The sequence below is a fragment of the Rutidosis leptorrhynchoides genome, chromosome 8 (assembly GCF_046630445.1).
Source record: "Rutidosis leptorrhynchoides isolate AG116_Rl617_1_P2 chromosome 8, CSIRO_AGI_Rlap_v1, whole genome shotgun sequence".
Classification (NCBI taxonomy): Eukaryota; Viridiplantae; Streptophyta; class Magnoliopsida; order Asterales; family Asteraceae; genus Rutidosis; species Rutidosis leptorrhynchoides.
In genome coordinates, this window is record NC_092340.1 from 327,559,410 (window position 1) to 327,582,503 (window position 23,094).

General features: G+C 35.6%; 2 protein-coding genes across 2 annotated transcripts; both read left to right on the plus strand.

Moving 5' to 3' along the window:
• Positions 1–2,388: 2,388 nt before the first annotated feature.
• On the plus strand, positions 2,389–7,102 carry LOC139861609 (G-type lectin S-receptor-like serine/threonine-protein kinase B120). The gene is made up of 7 exons (XM_071850045.1): positions 2,389–3,916; positions 4,175–4,282; positions 4,365–4,588; positions 5,071–5,281; positions 5,373–5,610; positions 5,692–5,839; positions 6,574–7,102. The coding sequence occupies exons 1-7, from the start codon at positions 2,611–2,613 to the stop codon at positions 6,880–6,882; spliced, it is 2,544 nt and encodes an 847-aa protein (XP_071706146.1). The 5' UTR covers positions 2,389–2,610; the 3' UTR covers positions 6,883–7,102.
• A 9,095-nt stretch (positions 7,103–16,197) lies between these two features.
• On the plus strand, positions 16,198–20,362 carry LOC139861579 (G-type lectin S-receptor-like serine/threonine-protein kinase At4g27290). The gene is made up of 7 exons (XM_071850014.1): positions 16,198–17,509; positions 18,419–18,550; positions 18,648–18,802; positions 18,960–19,170; positions 19,245–19,476; positions 19,571–19,721; positions 20,048–20,362. Exons 1-7 carry the CDS (start codon positions 16,198–16,200, stop codon positions 20,360–20,362), a joined length of 2,508 nt encoding a protein of 835 aa, XP_071706115.1.
• Positions 20,363–23,094: the final 2,732 nt, after the last annotated feature.

A 23,094-nucleotide genomic window follows, 5' to 3' on the forward strand; every position in this document is an offset into this window, starting at 1 on the left:
ACCGTCTAAACCCTGGGTCAATTGAGCATAACATCTACATTCTAAGGCATATGTTTCTTTTTCTGTCACGCTATAATCTTTATACTTTTTACTATTACCATCAATACCTAAAGGCTCTTTATACTCATGTTGTATCAAATCCCACATTCTAGGATCAAGGCCTCTAATGTAATTCATGAACCTAGCCCTCCATCTAATGTAATCATTTGTATTATCAAGTCTAGGAGCACGATTGGCACTGCCTTATTCACTATCAGATAGTAAAATGTTTTGAACGCCGGAAGTAATTGCCATTGCCTGATCAGACATTTTAAATTTTGATTAAGGTTGAATCTGATCCTAAGTCGGTCGACTGTTGGTGACAGTCGGTCGATGAACAGATACAGTCGGTCGATGAACAACTACAGTCGGTCGATGAACAACTACAGTCGGTCGACTGTCAATGATTTCTTGGTCGAAGTTCTGTTTACATTTAGGCAAATGGTAGTACTTTTTCAATCGGTCGATGTTCCTTCAATCGGTCGGTTTAGTACTTAAGTCGGTCGGTTTACAACTTAAGTCGGTCGGTTTATCATATGTCGGTCGGTTTAAAGACAATCGGTCGAACTAATGACAATCGGTCGAAATACACGAAAATCGGTCGATTGTCTCCTAAGTCGGTCGACTGTACTTTCTTTCAGAGCCAGAATCAAAACCGAAGGTTTAACGTAAAAGTATACAAAATTCAATCCAAAACCAATTTTTTGACCCAAAAATATACCAAGAACTCGTTTAAAACAATTGATTCAGCAAGCCAAAGCTCTGATACCACTTTGTAGTCGCTGAGAGAGAGAGGATCTTAGAATCAACCTAACACGATCTAGAGGCGGAATAACAATAGAAAGAGCTTAAACGAATATCTATGGGTTTTCGGGTTCGTACAAGTCAAACCAAGACTAGATCTTGATAAACACGAAGCCTAGACTGACATTCTGTGGTATTTGGACATGAAGATTGAGAGAGACTCGACCAAGAAGTGTTTTTCGTGTGTGTGTTATGTGCTGAGTTGTTAACCAAATTAATGAAGATTAATTAGGCTTAAATACCTCAGTTCCTATGTCGGTCGACAGTGAATGACAGTCGGTCGACTGACCATGTCAGTCGGCCGACTGTCGAGTAATATTACGAATTATATTTAAACGTTTACAAATATAAAATAACACATCGACAATCAACGTTTAACAATATTACAGGTTACAACATGATCGAATAAAACGTTAAAGTTCATGGAACTAGGGATTACAAAATATGCACTAACAATTGTTATGTACAATACACCATGTCTAATTGATACTTTATGTAATCTCCCTTTTAGTTTAAGATGCCTGTCTAATTGCTACCGTCATACAGTGTGTTACGTCCTTGTTGATTCTCCTTGATTTGAGCAGCATCTAGCCCATTTATCTAAAAAAAACTCGTGTCGCTACTTCTTTCCTTCATGTCTGATACTCGTTTAGATGCATTTGTTTTGTACCTGTTGTCAGGTAGAATGCTCTCTTATTTTACGCTTTGCTCCGACCTTCTCCCGATTGCAAAGGGCATTTTACGGTTTCAATCTTTAACTAATTTTGTATTATGCTTTGTTCACCCACAATATCAAATACATTTAACATTTTACAAGAACTGATCTTATAAAACCTTGGGGTGATCGATAATATGTAGACCAAATTATAAAATCAGTATTGGAAATATTAAATCACGTTTAAAACATGTTTGGATCATGTTTTCTTGATTACATTATGTGTTAGCTAGGAAGAGAATTTTATATCTACATGTCCAGTTACCATTTACTTATAGTAACCCGCTAGGGAAAAACACATCACACAGGTTATAGGTTATGTTCTGCTGACCCCCAACATACATAATTAATCCTCCAAATAATGTCAACATTATAATATAATGTTAATACTTCTAACTTCTAAGCTACCTTTAGTTATTCCAACTTCTTGCGCTTCAAGGAGTAGGTATCTAGAATATAATACTATTAGTATTAGTATTTGTATTTAAAGTAATACTATTAGTATTTAGTATTACTTTTAAAAGACTAAATGGATCTAAAGCTAATTTTAGACTAATGGATCTAAAGCTAATTTTATCTCTCTACAGGTCTATATCAACACCTCAATTATCTTCTTATTTATATATTATAATGATGATAATTAATAATTAGTAATAATATTAATTAATTATTAATCATTAATGATTTAATAATGAAAAATTAATATTATATGACCACTAGTTCTGCCATGTGATATAACATATAGAATTTAATAATGATTTTGAACTTAATAATTCATGAAATTTAATATATAAAATTTAAAATGACAATAAGCTTGTTGCCTTGTTGGTATCCTTTAAAAATAGTCATCAAAATACAGTCAATACCGGGCCCATATTTTCAACCATGTTCAGCCAAAAATATGTTTGGTCAACACATTCAGCCTATACAAACTAGTCCCCCACACTTCAAAATTATATTAAAATAAAAAGTTGACAACCATGGTTCAATGAACATTCCTATTCCTATGTTCAAAAATTCATATAACAACCTCATTATATCAAAATTTTTACATGATCATTCAACCAACAGCTAAAATTATCATGAATTTAAATTACAAAACACCAAAAAATATTTATTTTATTATTTTATTCTTTCTTCTCTTCAATTTTCATTTCCAAGTGAATTCTCAGTCAACTAGAATCAACCATGGACAAGTAATAAGAGATGGAGAAACCATAGTTTCTCAAACCGGCGTATTCGCACTCGGTTTTTTCAGTCCCGCAAATTCAAGTTTACGATACATCGGAATATGGTATAATCGAATACCTATTCAAACCGTCACATGGGTCGGCAATAGAGATAATCCTGTATCCGGTAACTTAGGCGTATTCGGTATTCAAACTAACGGTAGTTTAACTCTTTCTGATCCAAACGGGATGGTATACTGGTCAACGGACAGTTTTCCGGCAGCCGGAAACTTAACAGCTATGCTCTTGGACACCGGAAATTTCGTTCTTTCGACGGTTGAAAACGCTGGAGACGATCAAAACGCGTTATGGCAAAGCTGTGAGCATCCAACTGATACTTATTTACCGAATATGAGAGTTTATATGAACGTAACAAGGGGCGATAGCGTTTCGTTTGTTTCTTGGAGAACAAGTAATGATCCGTCAACCGGGAATTATTCGATGGAAGTTGACCCGCGTGGGGCCCCGCAGATCATATCGTGGGACCAATCACGTCGTAGGTTATGGAGATCGGGTCAATGGAACGAACAGATATTTGTTGGGTTGCCACAAATGAGGTCGCTATTTTTGTCGGGGTTCAATCTTGTTCCGGTAAATCGTGATGTCATGTACTTTATATTTAACACGCGTCAAAATATGACTAGTTTGATGAGGTTTGTGATACAGTCTAGTGGTGAGTTGCAACAGTTGACTTGGGACGAAGGACGGTCAACATGGGATGTGCCGTTATCACTACCTTCGACTGATTGTCAAGATTATAACAGATGTGGTAGAAATGGAATTTGTAATATGAGAAATTCGGTTGGTGTGTGTTCTTGTATGCAAGGTTTTGAGTATGATTCGAATAATGAGTGTGTTAGGAGAACACCTTTAGAATGTGGATCGAATTCAAGCTCGAATGATGGATTTTTAACAAGAAATGGACTCAAGTTGCCTGATTTTGCGACTATTTCAGGCGCACAAAACCAAAACGATTGTGAAGATGGATGCTCGAGAAATTGTACGTGTAATGCATACACGTATGTCACTGGAATCGGCTGTTTGATTTGGGGCGGTGATTTTATCGACATTGAGGAATTTGAAGATGGTGGACAAACACTTTTCGTTCGCCTTGCGAGTTCAGAATTAGGTAATTTCTTCGAGTTTGTTTTTTTAATAGATTTTCCTAATGACAACGGGGTTGTTAGGTTGTCGTTAAGGTGGATAAAATGTTTGTACAAAAGAATAACCGTCAATCAAAAATTAACAATAACCGTCATGTACTACTCATTACTCATTTGACAGCTGTCGTTAGAAAATTTCTTATTAATATACTTAATTTCATTCACTTGTAGTTATAAATTTCAATTAAATTTGACATTAACCCGAGCTACTTTATGTTTTATAGGTGCTAAAAAAGCTTCCCATACGACAGTTATAGTGATATTAGTAGCTGGGATAGTTGTTCTTGGTCTAATTTTAGTGTTACTTTGGTGGTACAGGCAAAACATCAAAGGTAAGTTTCATTTGGTAGTTAATTTAGCCAATTTTATTTTTTACCCAATTACAAATAGTTTTATAACTGATTGTTTTAACAGGATTTTTGAAACTTGGGAGGAAAAAGAAAAACTTGTTACCGGCTTACATTCAAGGGTCAAGTAGCCTAGACATTTCAGCTGGTACCACAGGAAGCGTTGATCTTTCATCTGAACGAAAACCATTTGAAGGAATATTATACAGTCTAAATTTACTAGAATTTGCAACTGATGGATTTGCTAATAAAAATAAGCTCGGCGAAGGAGGTTTTGGCCCTGTACACAAGGTTAGCTTTCGTTTTCAAGCGAATTTTTTGTCGTTTTTATGATCTTAACAACCTCTCACATTTATACTAGGTTTCCAGTTCTCAGGCTCTGCAATTCCTTTTGCTTGATTTCTTATACCCGGCCCGTTTTGTGTCACAATTTAAAATATTAGTTGTAGTATTTATAATAATGTTCATTCTAGATAAATGAAATGTTATTAAAATAACAAGTTTTTCGATCTTTGTTTTTAACAGTCTCAAGATAGCATAGTTGTTAGTGTCCCGATTTTCTGTGAAAAGAGGTCTCAAGTTTAAACCTCATTAGAATCATATCTATGGGTGGCCGGGGGAAGGGTCGAAAACGGTCACAGAATAACGCGTAACCCGTCCACGTACATCTGAGTAAATATAGTCGCCCTCCCTGGTAACCTAAACAACCTAAACAGGGAAAATATCATCCGTTTATTCATAATAACGAGTTTTTCTAACTTTGTTTCATTTAGGGAATCCTTCCCGGGGGCCAGGAAATTGCGGTAAAGCGGCTGTCGAAATGGTCCGGGCAAGGCTTGATGGAATTTAAGAATGAGATGATTCTTATTGCTAAGTTACAACATCGTAATCTTGTTAGATTGTTAGGATATTGCATTGAAGCGGAAGAAAATATGCTAGTTTACGAATACCTTCCAAACAAAAGTCTTGATACTTTTTTATTCCGTATGTTTTTTCACCCTATTTTTGTTATCGACTACAAACTACACTATTATAATACACGACTGATTATTGTTAAGTGTACTTGTATTAACAGATGCCGAAAGGAAAATGCAACTGAACTGGAAAACGCGGTTTATGATCATCGAAGGAATTGCTAGAGGTTTGCTTTACCTTCATCGAGATTCTAGGCTTCGCATTATTCATCGGGATATGAAAGCTAGCAACATATTGCTTGATGAGGATATGAACCCCAAAATATCAGATTTTGGCATGGCTAGAATTTTCGGAGGGAATCAACATGAGGCAAATACTGTTCGAGTCGTGGGGACATAGTAAGTTAAAGATCATCAATTCAATTGCTATACAAATGAAACTGGAAAAAGGAATTTAACATGTTTTCTTGATTCTTGTAGTGGTTATATGGCTCCGGAGTATGCAATGGAAGGTTTCTTTTCAGTGAAATCAGATGTCTACAGCTTCGGGGTTTTGCTGTTGGAAATCATTAGTGGTCAACGAAACGCTAGTTTTCGCTCTCAAGATTCTTCAAACATAGTTAAACATGTAAGTAATCATCTTTCGCTTTCAGTCCTCATGATACCGCATATCGAGCATAAAGAAAAGATAATTAAGAAAACTAATATAGGATACATTTTGGAACATAATGTTTGATAATAATAGTTGGAATTGGTTGGAATTGGAATAGTATCAATTTTGATCTAAACGCTATCCCCAAACCATACTAGTGTTCATCGGTTCAGTTTTTATCAGTTAATTCGGTTCAGTTTGTTCAGTTTTGATTTTTCTGAAGCAAAACCGTAAATCGAACCAAAACTGAATTCAAATTTCAAAATCCAAGCAACAAAAACCAAACCGAATGTAAATTAAGTTTGATTTCAATTAAAATCAAAAAACTTAAAATAATCATAATGAATTGATTTTGAACTCAACTTTTCATTTTGAGATTAGTTTGTGGTATATATCAATAGTCATATTGATAGTAATAGTCATAGTAATAGTAATAGTAATAATAATTAATAAGTAATAATAATTAATAATTTTTTATATTATTAGTTGAAATCGGTTTGATTTTCGGATTACACTTTTTGAAACCGAATTATTTAAAACCCCTACCAAAATTATTCTTTGATAAAAATTAGATAATATTAACCAGTAAAAAACAAATATATTTGTTAGCATCTTATGTCATTTGCCCCAATATAGACCAAAACTTCTATTGGTTTCTTCCTTTCTCTAAAATTTATTGATTATTATTCTTTTTGCTGAATCTTTAATAGGCATGGAATCTGTGGAAGGATGGTAAACCAGAAGAACTGATTGATCCTACAATTATGGATTTATGTAATAAGAAAGAAGCACTACAATGCATCCATATAGGGATGCTATGTGTGCAATTTTCAGCCGTTAACCGACCAACAATGTCGTCTGTTGTGTACATGTTGGAAAGTGAAAGTACAAGTCTTCCTCAACCAACACAAATTGGTGATATATCACAAAATTTGGGCGAAATCGACATGATCATGGAAGGTCGCGAAATAACGTACTCATCGAATGATGTTACAATTACAGAGGTGATTGGAAGGTGACCTTAATACACAAAGCAAATGAAATGAGCATTTTTATTGTATGTATGTATGCAAGTGTGGATTATGCAACTAGTAGTTTTAGCTAATTTTGTTAATTAACTTGTATATCCTAAAACAACAGCTGGCATATTTTTTAAAGGAAACTGAGTAAAATCTTTGTCAGAGTTGTTTGATTACTAGCTAGGGATTTTGTGTTTGAACTTATATAAATCACACGAAATTTGTACAATAACTTTAGTGTTGTTGATCAATAAATACTTAATGAAAGTCATAAATTTTACATGTTAACTCTTCTAGAAAAATATAGATAGTCACACATAGCTCATATTCTAAAGCTAACAGTGAAGCAAAAGTTTTTTTGAACAGAGTACATACCCACAAAGATAACTAATGACGCAAATATATAACATTGAGCCACTACATTCACGTTTAGATAAATGAGGAAATTCTAGCATGAACCCTGAGAAGCCCACCGGGCTTAATTATAAGAGTTATAGTTGGACTTGAACTTTTGTGGTGGGCCAAACATATGGGCTTGTACCATATATCTTTTTGTATTCTGAAAGCAATTCCGTGGGTGTTTTAGTACACGTTATGTAAAACAAATTATTTAATTCTGTAAATATATAGATTCACCTTGACAAAATACATAGTGTTAAAATTACTCATTAACTAAACATTTTACCAATCAAATAACGTATCTATCCATTAAATTCCCTGTAGATACTTATGTAGAGACGGAGAGAACAAAATTTAAGTGTTTTTTTTTTTTTTTTACATGAAACCATTATACAGTAACATTTTAGGTGCTCTTTTGTTTGGTCAAATAGAAATAGTATCTCCGCATACCAATGAAATTTATAAAATACATCATTTTGAAGAATTGTAGTTTACAATTTTATAAAACATACTATATTTAGTGGTATACAAATAAATTTTGATAGTGTGTCAATTATCAGTCCAATTATAGTGTTTCATCTTCAAATTAAGTCAATAATGAATTTATGAACATAATAAACCTTAAAATAAATAGGTTAGCAAACCCTACTAGATCATTCGATCTATATATAACACTAATTTTATGAGCTCGTGTATTGTACGACATCTTAAAAAATAAATAAATAATCATAAGAACACCAACAAATTAATATTTAATGTGTAAAAATTAAAGAAGTTCGTTCATATGTGAAACAATGATACTATCGTAGATAATGTAAGTCATACATTGTTTTAGCATTCATAACTATGAACTATTATCATGGACGACGTAAATCAAAACTCATTTGAGACATTAAAAGTTATGCACTATTTGATCGTACATCAGAAAATTTTGATGTGTTCATGCACCTTTCACAAAACCAATTGACGTATCAGATTCAACGGCCGCAACAGCCACCGGAACAACACATGTTGTAACACCATGTTTGGGCAAATGTAGCAGCTTGAAAAATACACAGAAATAAAATTATGATGGATATATAACTTCTGTAAAAGATAAGTCTAACTGTATGATAGCTCTCATTATATTCAAAAGCAAAAGGCATTGAGTCCGCGTGTTGCACGGCTGTACGAAAATAGATAATCAACCCTTAGATCTCAGTTTCAATTTGTTGTAGCTACAAGTCATTAAAACATGTACTAAGCTCCTTTTATCTTAGCATTGTACGTAGCCTCTTCCCCAAATTAATATCATATCCTTCTTTCATGATGAGCCTGATCAAAATTCATGTCACACGAACAAACCTAATGTCATCCGATCTAAAAATTGATGTCAACCGTTCGGGTCACATGAATGAAAACCAAACTCAGGCGATAGAAAACAAGTCCCGGCCGAATGGAATTCGAAGTTTTTTGGTGTCACCAGAACAAAAATGAAGTCACCCGAGCCTGTGAATCATGTCATCCTATCGGAATTGCTAGTCAGCCGATCGAAATCAGTCACCCGAGTGATTGAGCAGTTATTTTTTTTCCTTTTATTTTCTTCGATGAAGATTTTAGTAAACAATTGATTTTCAGGTAACGAAAGTGATTCTAATTGTAAGGATATTAGGACCCAAAACAACGCAAGTGATTCAACAAGATCACTCGCCGATAGTAATTCTACAAGATTACTAACCCACTTAATGAACGAAAGATTATAAATGCAAGAAATGTAAATCGACACAAGAGATAACGTGGTTATATGCAATCATTGTGATTGCTTTAGTCCACGGACCAACTAGAGAATGTATTTACTGAATGTTTGTGGTGTGTTTACAATGAGTTACAAGAGGGTCTATTTATAGAATGGTTTAAAGAGTAAGCTAAAAACAATTCCTTGAAGCTTCATGTGAGTTTCCTGACAGCTTCATGGAAGCTACATGTGAGTTTTCTGACAGCTTCGTGGAAGCTACATGTGAATTTCCTCACAACTTCGTGGAAGCTACATGTGAGTTTCCTAACAACTTCGTAGAAGCTACATGTGAGTTTCCTAACAACTTCGTGGAAGCTTCGTGTGAGTTTCCTGGAATCTTCCCTCTAATTGTTTTAAGTTCTTCATATCTCCAACAATCTCCCACTTGGAGACTTTGAACAAACCCAACCTTCGTCAACCCAAAATATCAACGATCTAACCAAGAACGTTAAACCACCATTATACCGCCAAACTCCATTTGGGACACGCACACTCAACACATACTTCGGATGAGCAGACTTTCGATACAAGGTCTTCAACACTACTTGTTAGAATTGAAACATTAACTATCTAATTCTCTAGTTGGGGTCTTCTCTCATCAATTCATTAGAAGACCAATTGAGGTAATGCAAAACCTCAATTTCTCTGTCGTAACAACCTTAGTAAACATATCAGCAGGATTCTTCGTACCAAGGATTTTCTCCAATAATAAAGTACCATCATTTATATGTTGTCGAATAAAATGATACCTTATCTTGATGTGTTTCGTACGACTATGAAACACCGGATTCTTCCCAAGATGTATTGCACTTTGATTATCACAATACAAGACGCAATAGTCTTGTCTTTTACCCAACTCACCTAAGAAGTTCTTCAACCAAACAAGCTCTTTAGAAGCTTCTGCAATAGCCATATATTCGGCCTCGGTAGTTGACAAAGCAACACTCTTTTGTAGTCGAGAGATCCAACTAACCGTCGTCTTCCCTATTGTGAAAACATAACCCGTAGTGCTTTTCCCCGAATCATCACATCCACCCAAATCAGCATCCGCATAACCCCTAAGTATGAGATTGTTTTTGGAGAAACACAATCCCATATTAGAAGTACCTTTCAAATAACGAAGCAACCATTTGACCGCTTCCCAATGCTCTTTCCCTGGATTAGACATATAACGACTTACAACTCCCACTGCTTGAGCAATATCGGGTCTTGTACAAACCATGGCATACATAATACTACCCACGGCCGATGCATATGGAACCTTTTCCATATCCGTTTTGTCTTTTACCGTCTTTGGTGATTGACTTTTTGATAACTTAATCGTGCTACCCAAAGGCATAGAACGAGCCTTTGAATTCTCCATATTAAACCTCTCTACTACTTTCTCAATATATTTGGATTGAGACAAGTATAGAGTACCTTTCACACGATCACGCACAATACTCATGCCAAGTATTTGCCTAGCACCACCAAGATCTTTCATCTCGAACTCATGAGAAAGTAATCCCTTCAACTTGTTGATTTCGGACATGTTGGAACCTGCAAGTAACATGTCATCAACATACAACAATAAGATTATGTAAGAAGACTTGAGTTTCTTCAAGTAGCAACAGTGATCCGCTTCACATCTTAAGAAACCAATCTTCTTCATAAAATCATCAAACTTCAAGTACCATTGCCGAGGTGCTTGCTTCAAATCATACAAACTTTTCTTTAGCTTACAAACCCACTTCTCTTTACCCTTTACCTCAAAGCCCTCGGGTTGTCTCATGTAGATCTCTTCAACAAGATCACCATGCAAGAATGCGGTCTTCACATCTAGTTGCTCTAGATGTAAGTCTTCGGATGCAACCATAGAAAGTACCAAACGAATAGTAGTCATCTTCACCACCGGTGAAAATATCTCTTGGTAGTCAACTCCTTTCTTTTGTTGAAAGCCTTTAACCACCAAACGAGCCTTGTACCTTTTCTTGCCATCCAACTCATTCTTGATTCGATACACCCATTTACTTTGCAATGCCCTTTTATCATGAGGTAACTTCACTAGTGACCAAGTTTTATTCTTCTCAAGTGACCCCATCTCTTCTTTCATGTCAAGCTCCCATTGTATGGATTCTTTTGTCTTCCTTGCCTCAAAGTAACTTTCGGGTTCACCATTCTCGGTATAGAGAAAGTAGTTTGCTGATGGAGAATACCTAGGATTAGGTTTGGGCACTCTAGTCAAGCGTCTTAGTGTAGGAGCAACCGAAATGGTTGAACCGGTTTCATTTGTGTCCTCCTCATCACTAGAACTCGCACTATGTTCGGAATCATCACCGCTTTCCGAACCATCCCCATCATTAGCATTTTCCGACGCCTCACCATTAATTGGCAATTCATTGTTACCCGTACTCCCCCCTAGAACCTGCAAGATCATTAATAGAAACATCGTCAAAAGTAACATGACCCGATTTAGAACTCCCCATTTCCGATTTTCCATAAACCGAATCTTCATCAAAAGTAACATCGCGAGAACGAATTACTTTTCTAGCCTCGTTATCCCAACAACGATAACCCATTTCATCCGACCCGTAGCCAATGAAAATACACTTCTTTGACTTAGCTTCAAGCTTGTCTCTATCCGCATCTTTGGTCTTCACATATGCATTACACCCAAAGATCCTAAGGTGACCATAACTCACCTTCTTACCTTGCCATTCTTCCTCGGGAATTCGGAAACCCAACGGTGTTGAGGGTCCCCTATTTATCAAATAAGCCGCCGTGTTAACCGCATCGGCCCAAAACATTTTAGGCAAACCGGCATGTAGTCTCATACTCTTAGCCCTTTCATTTAACGTACGATTCATACGTTCGGCTACCCCATTGTGTTGCGGTGTCTCTGGTACCGTTTTTAACATTCTAATACCGAGCTTTACACAATGGTATTTAAACTCAAAACTACCATATTCCCCTACATTATCCGACTTCAAGCACTTGACCTTCAAGTTAGTCTCATTTTCTACCATAGCTTTCCACTTCACAAATGTATTAAATACATCAGATTTAGCTTTAAGAAAATAAACCCATGCCTTTCGAGTGGAGTCGTCAATGAAGGTGACATAATAGCGAGAACCTCCATGTGATTCTACATTGGTTGGACCAAACACATCCGTATGAACAAGCTCCAATTTCTCCAACTTAGGAGCATTTCTCGATTTCCCAAAAGTCACCTTCTTTTGATTCCCATATACACATGGTTCGCAAAATCCAAGTTGTACCTTTTTCAAATCTGAAATTCTCCCACTCGAAACAAGCATTTTCATACCCTTCTCACTCATATGCCCGAGTCTTCGGTGCCATAGAGTTGATTCGGACTCAACATTAACCGTAGCAACCACCGTGTCTTCATCAAACACTTCAACCATATAAAGAGTTCCCCTTTTATGTCCACGAGCCACGACACAACTACCCTTAACCACCTTCCATTGGCGGTTTTCAAAAGTAACCGCGCTACCTTCATCATCTAATTGACCAACCGAAATAAGTTTCCTTTTTAATTTAGGAATGTACCTTACGTTTTTCAAGGTCCAATTAGAGCCAAGAGTAGTCTTCAATACAACATCTCCAATGCCCTCTATATTGAGTTGTTTGTCGTCCGCTAATCTCACCTTGCCTTGATATGAACGAAAATTCTTCATCATGCTTTTGACATGAGTAGCATGAAATGAAGCTCCCGAATTCAAAATCCAAGACTCCATAGAATTTTCAACACTACATAAAAGTGCATCATCACTTTCTTCCTCGGTCAAGTTCACACCTTTCGCCGGACCATTTTTACAATTCCTTTAAAAGTGTCCTTTTTGATTGCAACCCCAAAAAACAGTTTCACTTCTATCTTTCGATGGATACCTCTTCTTAGACTTCTTTCTACCCTTCTTCTCACCGCGATCAAATTTCCTACCACGGTTGTCGGTACTTAACGAAGAACCGGATGTCGATTCCCCCGAGTTTCTCCTACGAGTATCTTCACCAAGAATCAAATCCCTTATTGCTTCAAACGCTAGCTTAGTAGTTCCCGTAGAGCTACTAACCGCGGTAACCGTACCCGACCAACTTTTCGGTAATGATGAAAGCAAGATTAGTGCTTTTAGTTCATCATCAAACTTAATTTCTACCGATTCAAGCCTTGAAACGATATTATTAAATTCATTGATATGATCCGTTGCACTCGTACCTTCCTTCATCTTTGTATTGAACAATTGACGCATGAGAAATACCTTATTAGAAGCGGTAGGTTTCTCATACATGTTAGAGAGTGCTTTCAAGCAAGCAAACGTCGTCTTCTCATTCACGACGTTGTATGCAACGTTCTTAGCAAGTGAAAGACGAATAGCGCCCAAAGCTTGACGATCCAAAAGCGTCCAATCGGCATCGCTCATGCTTTCGGGTTTGGTCTCTAACAGAGGTTGATGTAGCTTCTTTTGATACAAGTAATCTTCAATTTGCATCTTTCAAAAGCCAAAGTCTCTCCCATCGAATCGGTCGATTCTAAACTTCCCGTCTTCCGCCATCGTTCCCTTAACGAAACCTTGTGCTCTGATACCAGTTGTAAGGATATAAGGACCCAAAACAACGCAAGTGATTCAACAAGATCACTCACCAATATTAATTCTACAAGATTACTAACCCACTTAATGAACGAAAGATTATAAATGCAAGAAATATAAATCGACACAAGAGATAACGTGGTTATATGCAATCGTTGTGATTGCTTTAGTCCACGGACCAACTAGAGAATGTTTTTACTGAATGTTTGTGGTGTGTTTACAATGAGTTACAAGAGGGTCTATTTATAGAATGGTTTAAAGAGTAAGCTAAAAACAATTCCTTGAAGCTTCATGTGAGTTTCCTGACAGCTTCATGGAAGCTACATGTGAGTTTCCTGACAGCTTCGTGGAAGCTACATGTGAATTTCCTCACAACTTCGTGGAAGCTACATGTGAGTTTCCTAACAACTTCGTAGAAGCTATATGTGAGTTTCCTAACAACTTCGTGGAAGCTTCGTGTGAGTTTCCTGGAATCTTCCCTCTAATTGTTTAAAGTTCTCCATATCTCCAACACTAATTTGTATCTTCTCCTTCTGTAACTGAAACGAATCATTGCCAGTCGTTTGTACACGTTTTAATTACTTGAATATGTTGATGAACACACAACACTAAAATTAGTTCAAAATTAGGAATTCGATTCTTGATGTTTCTCTAATCGAATTGAAGCTCTAAACAGTTGCACTAGATGAATTTAAACACTTATGTTTCTATAGATTGAGTTGAATTGATCTGTAACACTCTGGTGGACCTAAGCAGCTTGAGAGTATCACTTTTTCGGCAAAAATTTCAAGTTTCGATCAAATAATGTATTGTAAACATGATTTAGTAATTATCAAAGGTTGTAGTGTTGCTCAAGAATGCATTTCACCAATAAGTTTTAGTTTTAACTGTTAAACTCGAGTTTTGGTAATTTTGATCAATATGGTAGTATACGCAGGTTTTGATGAAGCTATGATGAATTTGAAACAATGAAACATGAATCTGATGATAATGATCGATTAGAACTTATCTATTTCGCTCTGATATCAAATGATAAGGTAAGATTTCATGCTTTATTTGTGTTCTAGGTGATTTTGCTATATGTGTATGTATGTATCGATATGAATCTGGTGGGTGGGTGTGTGTGTGTGTGTGTGTGTGTGTGTGTGTAATTGATACTGCTATGAATATGAATGATGAATATGTATTGTCTTGAAGATCACAAGTTGTTACAATTCATAAGTTAGAGAGAGTATCGGTGAGTGTTTAAGATCAAGGTGTAGGAATTAATATGTAAAGATATGAGGTAAGGGTTAAGTCTAAGTGAGGAGATGATGCATATTTATAGGTCCATATACATCATGTATAAAGTAGGCGATTAAGGGAGATATAAAAATCACATCAATACAAAATATGACCTAATACACTTCGTGTAAGCCACCCATTCTAACTCGATCTATGTCTACGGACCAACATAACTATAAAGACTGTAACATTTGTTAGCTACAGATTACTTAAATATGAAGGTTATGTTAAAAAGATGATGCATATTTATAGGTCCATATAAAAAGAACTCATTCTAGGATCATAATTCAATGGGGTCCTATACAATATGAGTAGAATATTGTAAAAAAAATTCCTAATGAATGACTATTTACTTTCATAAAAATCACTAATTTTAAAAATATATGGGGTCCTATCTATGAATTTAGGGATGTCCTATTCAATTTTAGTAGTATTTTATACACAATTTTTTTTTGTTAATGAGGTCCTTTGACCCCACTCCACTCTACGTGGAGTCGCCACTGCTCATACCTCCTCTAAAGCCAAGATAATGGAAGGAATTTACTTAATCAAGTTGATCCACTCCATGATTGTATACAATTATACCGTACAGTTCGAGCTTAAATAACCAACCTTGCTACAAATTGTCCGATATTTTATTTTTGGATGTACCAAATTAATTGTTCACTTTCATAAATGAAAAAAAATAAGAAGATTAAGTTCTATTAATATACCTCTAATATATATGAATAAGATTAAAGAAGAAAGAAAAAGTAAAGATAAAACTGAAAAATAAACAGAAAGTACAGTAATTTTGTGATATTTTCTTAAACTGTGTGTTTTTTGTCGATCGACAATAATTATGGGACGGAGGAAGTACTAGTTTTCTTTTTTTTTTTTTTTATTTGCATTTCACATAAATTAACTTTTAATTCAAATCAAATTCAATTTCAAATATATTCATATGGTAGATTTATAAGATTTATGATTGGAGGCTTAGGCTTGAGTATTTTCAAAAGAGCCAAGTTTAATTCCAAATATATATATTTTATTTGAGTTTCTTATTTTTTTAGTGATTTTTTTTGTAAAAATGTCAACCCTTTGGACATCACCTCCTCGAAAAGTAACTTAGCCCACTGTGCACTTCTTTCACACCAAGCATTGAAGCGCGTGTGTCGTTTTGACATTCGCGAAATTGCAGTCTGTAATTTAGGGTAAACAAAATCGGTGGTCAACATCAATTCAGAGAATCTTCTTCGATCGTTTACTCAATTTATCATTAAAAAAACAATTATGTTTTTTTGTTTTTGGGTATTTACAGTTCTTTACATGTACACATCCAATGCTTGTCCGATCGATACATTTTTAAATTCAAAAACCATCTACAGTCTCAATTCAAATCAACAACTTAATGATGGTGAAACTTTAGTTTCATCAAATAATCGATTTGAATTAGGTTTTTTTTGCCCTTCGAATCCATGCAAAGATGTTAAGTTTTTAGGGATTTGGTATAAAAATATATCACCGATGACTGTTGTTTGGGTTGCAAATCGAATCCGACCAATTCGAAGACCTTCATCTGATGTACATTTAGTGTTGAATGATCATGGTGTTCTTGTTATATTAGATGGTAATAAAAGAGCTTTATGGAGGAATGCTCCTAATCGTTTTTCGTCTGGTAAATCGGTTTTGCGTCTTTTGGATTCTGGTAATCTTGTTGTTCAAATGTGCGATAATTCGACGTGTAATGGAGGTTATTTATTTGAAAGCTTTGATTTTCCTGGCGACACGTTGTTACCAGGTATGGAACTAAGTTTTGATTATGGATCGAAGGTTAAATATCGCGAGATTAGTTCGTGGAGAAAAAAAGATGATCCGTCCAATGGCGATTTTAGGTTTGGTTTCGATAGGTTAGTTCAAGCTCCACAATTAGTTCTTGTTAAAGAAAATGGTGTTAGACTCTCGCGGTGGGGCCCATGGGATGGACAAAAGTTCAGCGGTATGAATTCGTTAATGAATAATCCAATGTTAAAGCCAATATTAACGTTTCGTCATGATGAAGTTTCTTTTAAGTTTTCGGTGTTAAACAAATCGAGTTTATTGAGGTTTGTGTTAAGTCCATTTGGAAGTTTACAATTTCTATGGTGGAAGAGTAAAAATGAAGGATGGATAACAATTTTGACATTGAATAAAGATACGTGTGATCGAATTGGATCGTGTGGATCTTATGGCGTATGTTATAGTGATGATCCAAGTTGTAGATGTATGGAACAAGGTTTTGTAGCGATTTCATCGATTGATTGGTGTGGATTCGAGTGTTCACCCGGATGCAAACGTCAAAATCATTTGAATTGTACTGCTGGAGATGGATTTATAAAGTATGAAGGAATGAAATTGCCTGATAACTCAACGGTTTGGGGATCTTTGAGTATAGATGAATGTGAGAACAAGTGTACGAAACAATGCAATTGTATGGCGTATGCTAGTTTGAACATGTATGGCAATGGGAGTACTTGTGTCGTGTGGTTCGATGATCTTATTGATTTAAGAGTTATACATGGAGGTGGTAATGATCTTTACATACGAATGTCAAACATCGATGTAGGTATGTATTATATCTTTTTAGTTTTTTATTTGGCTTGCTTAGGGTGCGTTTGATAAAAGGGAATGATTAAGCGCTGAATGGTTCAAAATCAACGACAATGACGTGTTTGATAATCATTCTGAATGAAGTCTATGATGTATTAACCTTATAAATGAATAATCAAAAGAATATAAATTTTTAATAAGTGTGCTAAATATAATTCAAGTAGGATATTAAGGAAATGGAAGTGTTGAATGGTTAAAAGATTATTTTAACTTTGAATGGTTCAACACAGATTGCTGAACGGTCCAACATCATATCATGTGTATGTCACAAACTAACGCACTGAATATTAAACAGTTCAACATTCAATGTTGAACCATTCAACTCAATTAAGAGGCAATCAAACGCACCTTAGCTTCCTTTGTGCAGTTATTTAAGTTAATTAACACTGATCTGTTAAGAATTTTCAAGGGAAGATTGATCTGAATGCCTATCATTTTGATTAATGAACACATAATGAATGTAATGTGTAGCCTAACATTGTTAATGAAGATAATACATGCATGTTATTAAGTTAGTTTAAGAATGCATTATCTTCTTATTCCATTGACCTGTAAACACCAAAACAACCACCTTTGGTAATGCAAAAGTGTTCACAACTTGCAAGCATAAAAAACATATCACTAAATCGTATTGCGGCGCATCTACATTGGTCAAGAAAGTGGTAAACTAGCTTACAAAGGCTTAATACTTATGTTATGGTGTTTAAATTCATCTGTTGTGGTCCAGCATATAGGCTGCAGTTACTTAACAGTCTTAAGCTCTTTTGCTTTCTTTGTCCTTAAATGACATTTAAGTACTATTCTAATCTGATCAAGATTTATAATTCAATTGATTAATATCCCTTGTTATGTTATTTATAATCAGAGTCCACCAGGCACAAAAAGAGGAAGAAAGTAGTCTTTCTTGTGGTTATGGTTTTACTGGCTACTGCATCTTGTGTGATTCTGCTAATAATATTAAGATGTCTTTGCATTTCTAATACACCGAAGATGAGAGGTACTAGTTTTCGTCTTTTATCAATCTTATGTTAACATTTGTATCTCTTTTTGTCTCACAAAATTTGTATTTTATAAACTTTCTTCGTCCGATTTAGCATCTATTCGGGAACAAAATTCATTAAAAGAGTTTGGATCTCAAGAGGACGATTCAGATTGCCATTTCTTTGTATTGGACGAAATTATCGCTGCAACAAATAACTTTTCTTGCTCCAATGAGATTGGTGTTGGAGGCTTTGGTAGGGTCTACAAGGTAACTTTTTTATATAACATAAGTCATAAACGGTAAACAGTTAAGGTTTTTCTGTTGAGCCTACTGGGAAGGGAACTACTTTTATATAATGTACGCCATAGTTTCTCATAATAAAAATTAGCAAAAAAATAAATCAAATGAAACGATTCGATTTTAGGGTGAACTAGCAAGGGGAGAGGAAGTAGCGGTCAAGAGATTAGCCGAGGGTTCTTGGCAAGGCGTTCGAGAATTCAAAAACGAAGTCACTTTGATTGCGAAGCTTCAACATCGAAATCTTGTGAAGTTATTCGGATATTGCGTTGATGGAAATGAAAGAATACTAGTTTATGAATACCTTCCAAACCACAGCCTAGACCATATCATTTTTGGTAAACAAAAAGTTCATATGAAATTTGGATTGTATTATTTGTAGATTGTGGAATTTATGTTTTGAAATTTGTAGATCAAGTCAAGAAACGACTGTTGATGTGGGACGATCGTTTCAAGATTATTAAAGGAGTCGCGAAAGGGCTTTTGTATCTTCATGATGATTCAAGACTTAGAGTAATACATCGCGATTTAAAGGCAAGTAATATTCTGCTTGATAAAGAAATGAACCCTAAGATTTCTGATTTCGGATTAGCGAGACTTGCAAGTGAGAAAGAAGAAACTACAAACCGAGTAATTGGAACACAGTAAGTATACATTTTAGATATATACCGAGCTTTTTTAATCAAACTGTACTTACCTCTGTTAACATTTGAATCGAAACTACTTATGTATTTGCAGTGGCTATATGTCTCCTGAGTACATAATGAATGGGCATTTTTCAACCAAATCTGATGTTTACAGCTTTGGTGTTTTGGTCTTGGAGATAATTAGTGGCAAAAAGAATTGGGGATTTCATCATCCTGATCACAATTTAAACCTGATCGGGCATGTAAGTACCTAAAACTTGTTGTACTCAAGGTTTCAAAACCCAAGGAGTACTCGGATGTTGACCAAGGTTGACTTTGACCAAGTTTTGACCGAGTTTCGGACTAATCCCGAGTATTGAGTTATGGCCGAGTTTTGAATGATTTTCGAGTAATCCCAAATTTTGGCCGAGTTTGACCATGTTTGACTGAGTTTGACCAAGTTTGACTTTCTTTGACCGAGTACTCCCCGAGTTCCTAAAACAGAGTACTCGCCCAGTTTGACCCATTCTGACCAAATTTGACTGATATATTTGGATCACAAAATTTTGATTGATATTTTTTTTCGCAGGCATGGAAGTTATGGACTTCTGGACGATCGCTAGAATTAATGGACCCCGTTTTAGTTGAATCAACCATACAAGAGGATGAGGTTGTAAAGTGTATACATATCGGTTTGTTATGTGTCCAAAAACTGCCTGAAGATCGGCCGACAATGTCTGAGGTTGTCAATATCCAACAAAATGAAAACTTTGTTACAATGCGGCAACCGAACGAACCTGGTTTTTACGCAGGAAGGTCATTGATCGGAACGGGGTTTTCAACAACAGAAGGATACCTTGATAGTGTAAATGACGTAACAATGACAACTATAACGGGACGGTAGCTCATAAGAACATAATTTTAACATTTTAGATAAGAAGAATAGATAAACTTAGTTATTACAATGATCGACATTTGCATTCCTTATTTTAGCTAGTATTGGACTTTTTTTGTTGTAACCAAAATTGGAATGCAGGTATCGATCATTTTAAAGGTTGTTTTGTCGTTTATGTACTCTGTTGATATAGTTTATAGTGAGGAGTCAACATAGATTAACAATTTGTTGTGGGTCTTAACTCACTGATGCACAAAATGCCTGTTATTAGAGTGGTATGATTCATCATCTTTTATTGTTTTTAGCAAAAGCATGAAAAAATAGGCGTGATTTTATTTTTCAGTGGTTTCAAAGATTTTGTGTTTATCGTCTCTATCTTTATGAATTATGACGTATGCATAAATATGTAGATCTGTACGGGTATATACACGACTCACTACTATATAAGATTATCTTCTAACAAAAAGTAATAGAGATATGTCATGTTGGAACAGGTCCATAACATACTCAAATATAAATATATATATATATATATATATATATATATATATATATATATATATATATATATATATATATATGAGCACAATAACTATATTTTAGCAAAATTTTTCTTTATTCATATTGTTCACATCACAAGGGCTATAAATAGCCGATGTATACATACATAGAAGTAGCAACAAACTTCCAACTTACCCAACTAATTCTACTAATTTCACAAAACTAATTGATAGCTTTTAGTTGTAGTTTTTAATTAGTAGTTGGTAGATTTTAGTTGATAGCTGGTAGCTCTAAATTTTTAAATATATTTTAGTGTTTGGCAGAGTAGCTAAATCCGTTAAATAAAGATAAATGATAAAAAATTAGAAGCTAAAAGCTACTTCAAGTAATTTTTAGGTTTTTCCCTCATGTCTAAAAGCTTTAAGCTTCTCTAACCAAACACAACTTTTTGTTAAATAGAAGTTTTTTCACAAAAACTAAAAGCTAAAAGCTCTAATAAGCTCCAATAAGTTCGTCGTCACATAGCCTCAATACATAATTAATTAAAACTGACACATTTAATTATTAATAAATACTTTATTAAATCTAAACTTGCATGTTACTGAAACCGATTAATCCCACATATCATACTTTGTTAGCAGAACAAACACATCATATCAATTTTTACCCTCACCTCTGCTTCCATGTACACTTTGAACTAGCCTTGTCTCTATAGAAATGACACAAGACAATAGCCGATAGTAAAAGTAATTCATGGTAACTACATGTTCTTTTTATCACATATAAAATTAGTAAAGCAGTTAATTCCTTTAAAATAGTAAAAATGAAACTTATACAAGCCTAATAATGAATTGTATGTAGAAACTATAAAACTGGTGTTAGGGAATTACAGGACCCAACAAGACAAGTGATTTATACCAATCACTCACTCACAAACGATAAACGAAATAGCTAAAGTATACGAACGATAAATATATGCATAAATGACACGTGATATAACATGGTTATTGATCAAACCAAAATCGTCTTGTATGAATATATTTCGGGTTTGAGTGCTTGATTTGGGAGAAATAGAGAGTCATATGTTTTAACTCCAATAATTGTGCAAACCCCGATTTGGAATCTGGATTCCAAGGGCGTAAAACAATCGATTGAATTAGCCTTATTCGATCGGAATCGAATAAGCTAATATCTAAGAGTGAGGATTAATTCCGACGATGATCGGAGCACCGGCCGGAATCGGTTTAACGACTGGAGTGACGTTACCGCAATTGATTTGGGCAGAGTAACGTTAATGCATCCAGTGTTGTGTGAATGAAAGATCTTGTTTACGTATTTATAGATGTTTAGGAGGCAATGGTGACGTGGCACATGTCCCTTTCATTGTTGTAACGAACTTTGTCAATCCCGAGGGGTGACGTGGCACCTGTCCTTTTCGTGGGGAATAACAGGTCCTAACGAACTTCCCTAGATTTGCGGGCTGACGTGGCATGCAACTTGCTTGCATGCTCGTTCCGTTATCAGGTGATCATTCCGGGACAGAGCGTCTTTTCCGGGATAGTGCACTTTCTCCGGGACAACGTGCATGTCCCGGGAGAATATCTTCGTGTCGGGTTGGAATGCCGTGATGGTACTGACGGCAGGTTGATTTCGGCTGAGGCATCACGGTGCTCTCAGTCTAGCCGGGTGGGTCTCGCCGAACACTTGTTCCAAGTGTTTCTTCACAGTTATGATTATGATGACTGGCTTCGCAACGCTTGATTATGATTGTCATGACCGGCTGTATGGTGCCGGTTGTGTGTATGTCATCCGGGTTATCGGTCTTGCCATTTGCCCGGCGTGGTAAAATTCCCTGGATGACGTCAGACGGATGTCGAGAAAAGAAGTACGTATTCCGGGACGCGTAGTACCGGGTAGGATTTTTGCCGAGACGCTTGCCTGTTTTTGAGACGGATCATTATGCGTATCATTAAGTCCCCCAGTTTGATGGCGGTAGCCGGAACGGTTACCGTCGTCAAACTTCCGAGACAAGGCCACACTTCCTGATTGGATGTGCATTTAATGTTTGTCAGCGCGAAAAGACAGTTTCTGCAAATGCGCCTCCTTTTTATGCTTTTTCCTTTTTCGATGTCTTGGAACGTTTTCCAAGGGGTAATACCACTTTCATCATTACTTCTTGTTTCCTGTGCTTCTATAAATAGCTTCGCTTTTCTCCTGAGTTTTGCACTTTTTACTTCCAA

Bases quoted from the DNA above. Each gene is read 5' to 3' on its own strand.
- LOC139861579 (XM_071850014.1), top strand. From the start codon at position 16,198: ATGTTTTTTTGTTTTTGGGTATTTACAGTTCTTTACATGTACACATCC. The intron at 18,803-18,959 runs GTAACTTTTTTA...ATTCGATTTTAG, and splicing joins GCTTTGGTAGGGTCTACAAG to GGTGAACTAGCAAGGGGAGA. The intron at 19,722-20,047 runs GTAAGTACCTAA...TTTTTTTCGCAG, and splicing joins ATTTAAACCTGATCGGGCAT to GCATGGAAGTTATGGACTTC.
- LOC139861609 (XM_071850045.1), top strand. From the start codon at position 2,611: ATGATCATTCAACCAACAGCTAAAATTATCATGAATTTAAATTACAAA. The intron at 4,283-4,364 runs GTAAGTTTCATT...TTGTTTTAACAG, and splicing joins GTACAGGCAAAACATCAAAG to GATTTTTGAAACTTGGGAGG. The intron at 5,611-5,691 runs GTAAGTTAAAGA...TGATTCTTGTAG, and splicing joins GTTCGAGTCGTGGGGACATA to TGGTTATATGGCTCCGGAGT.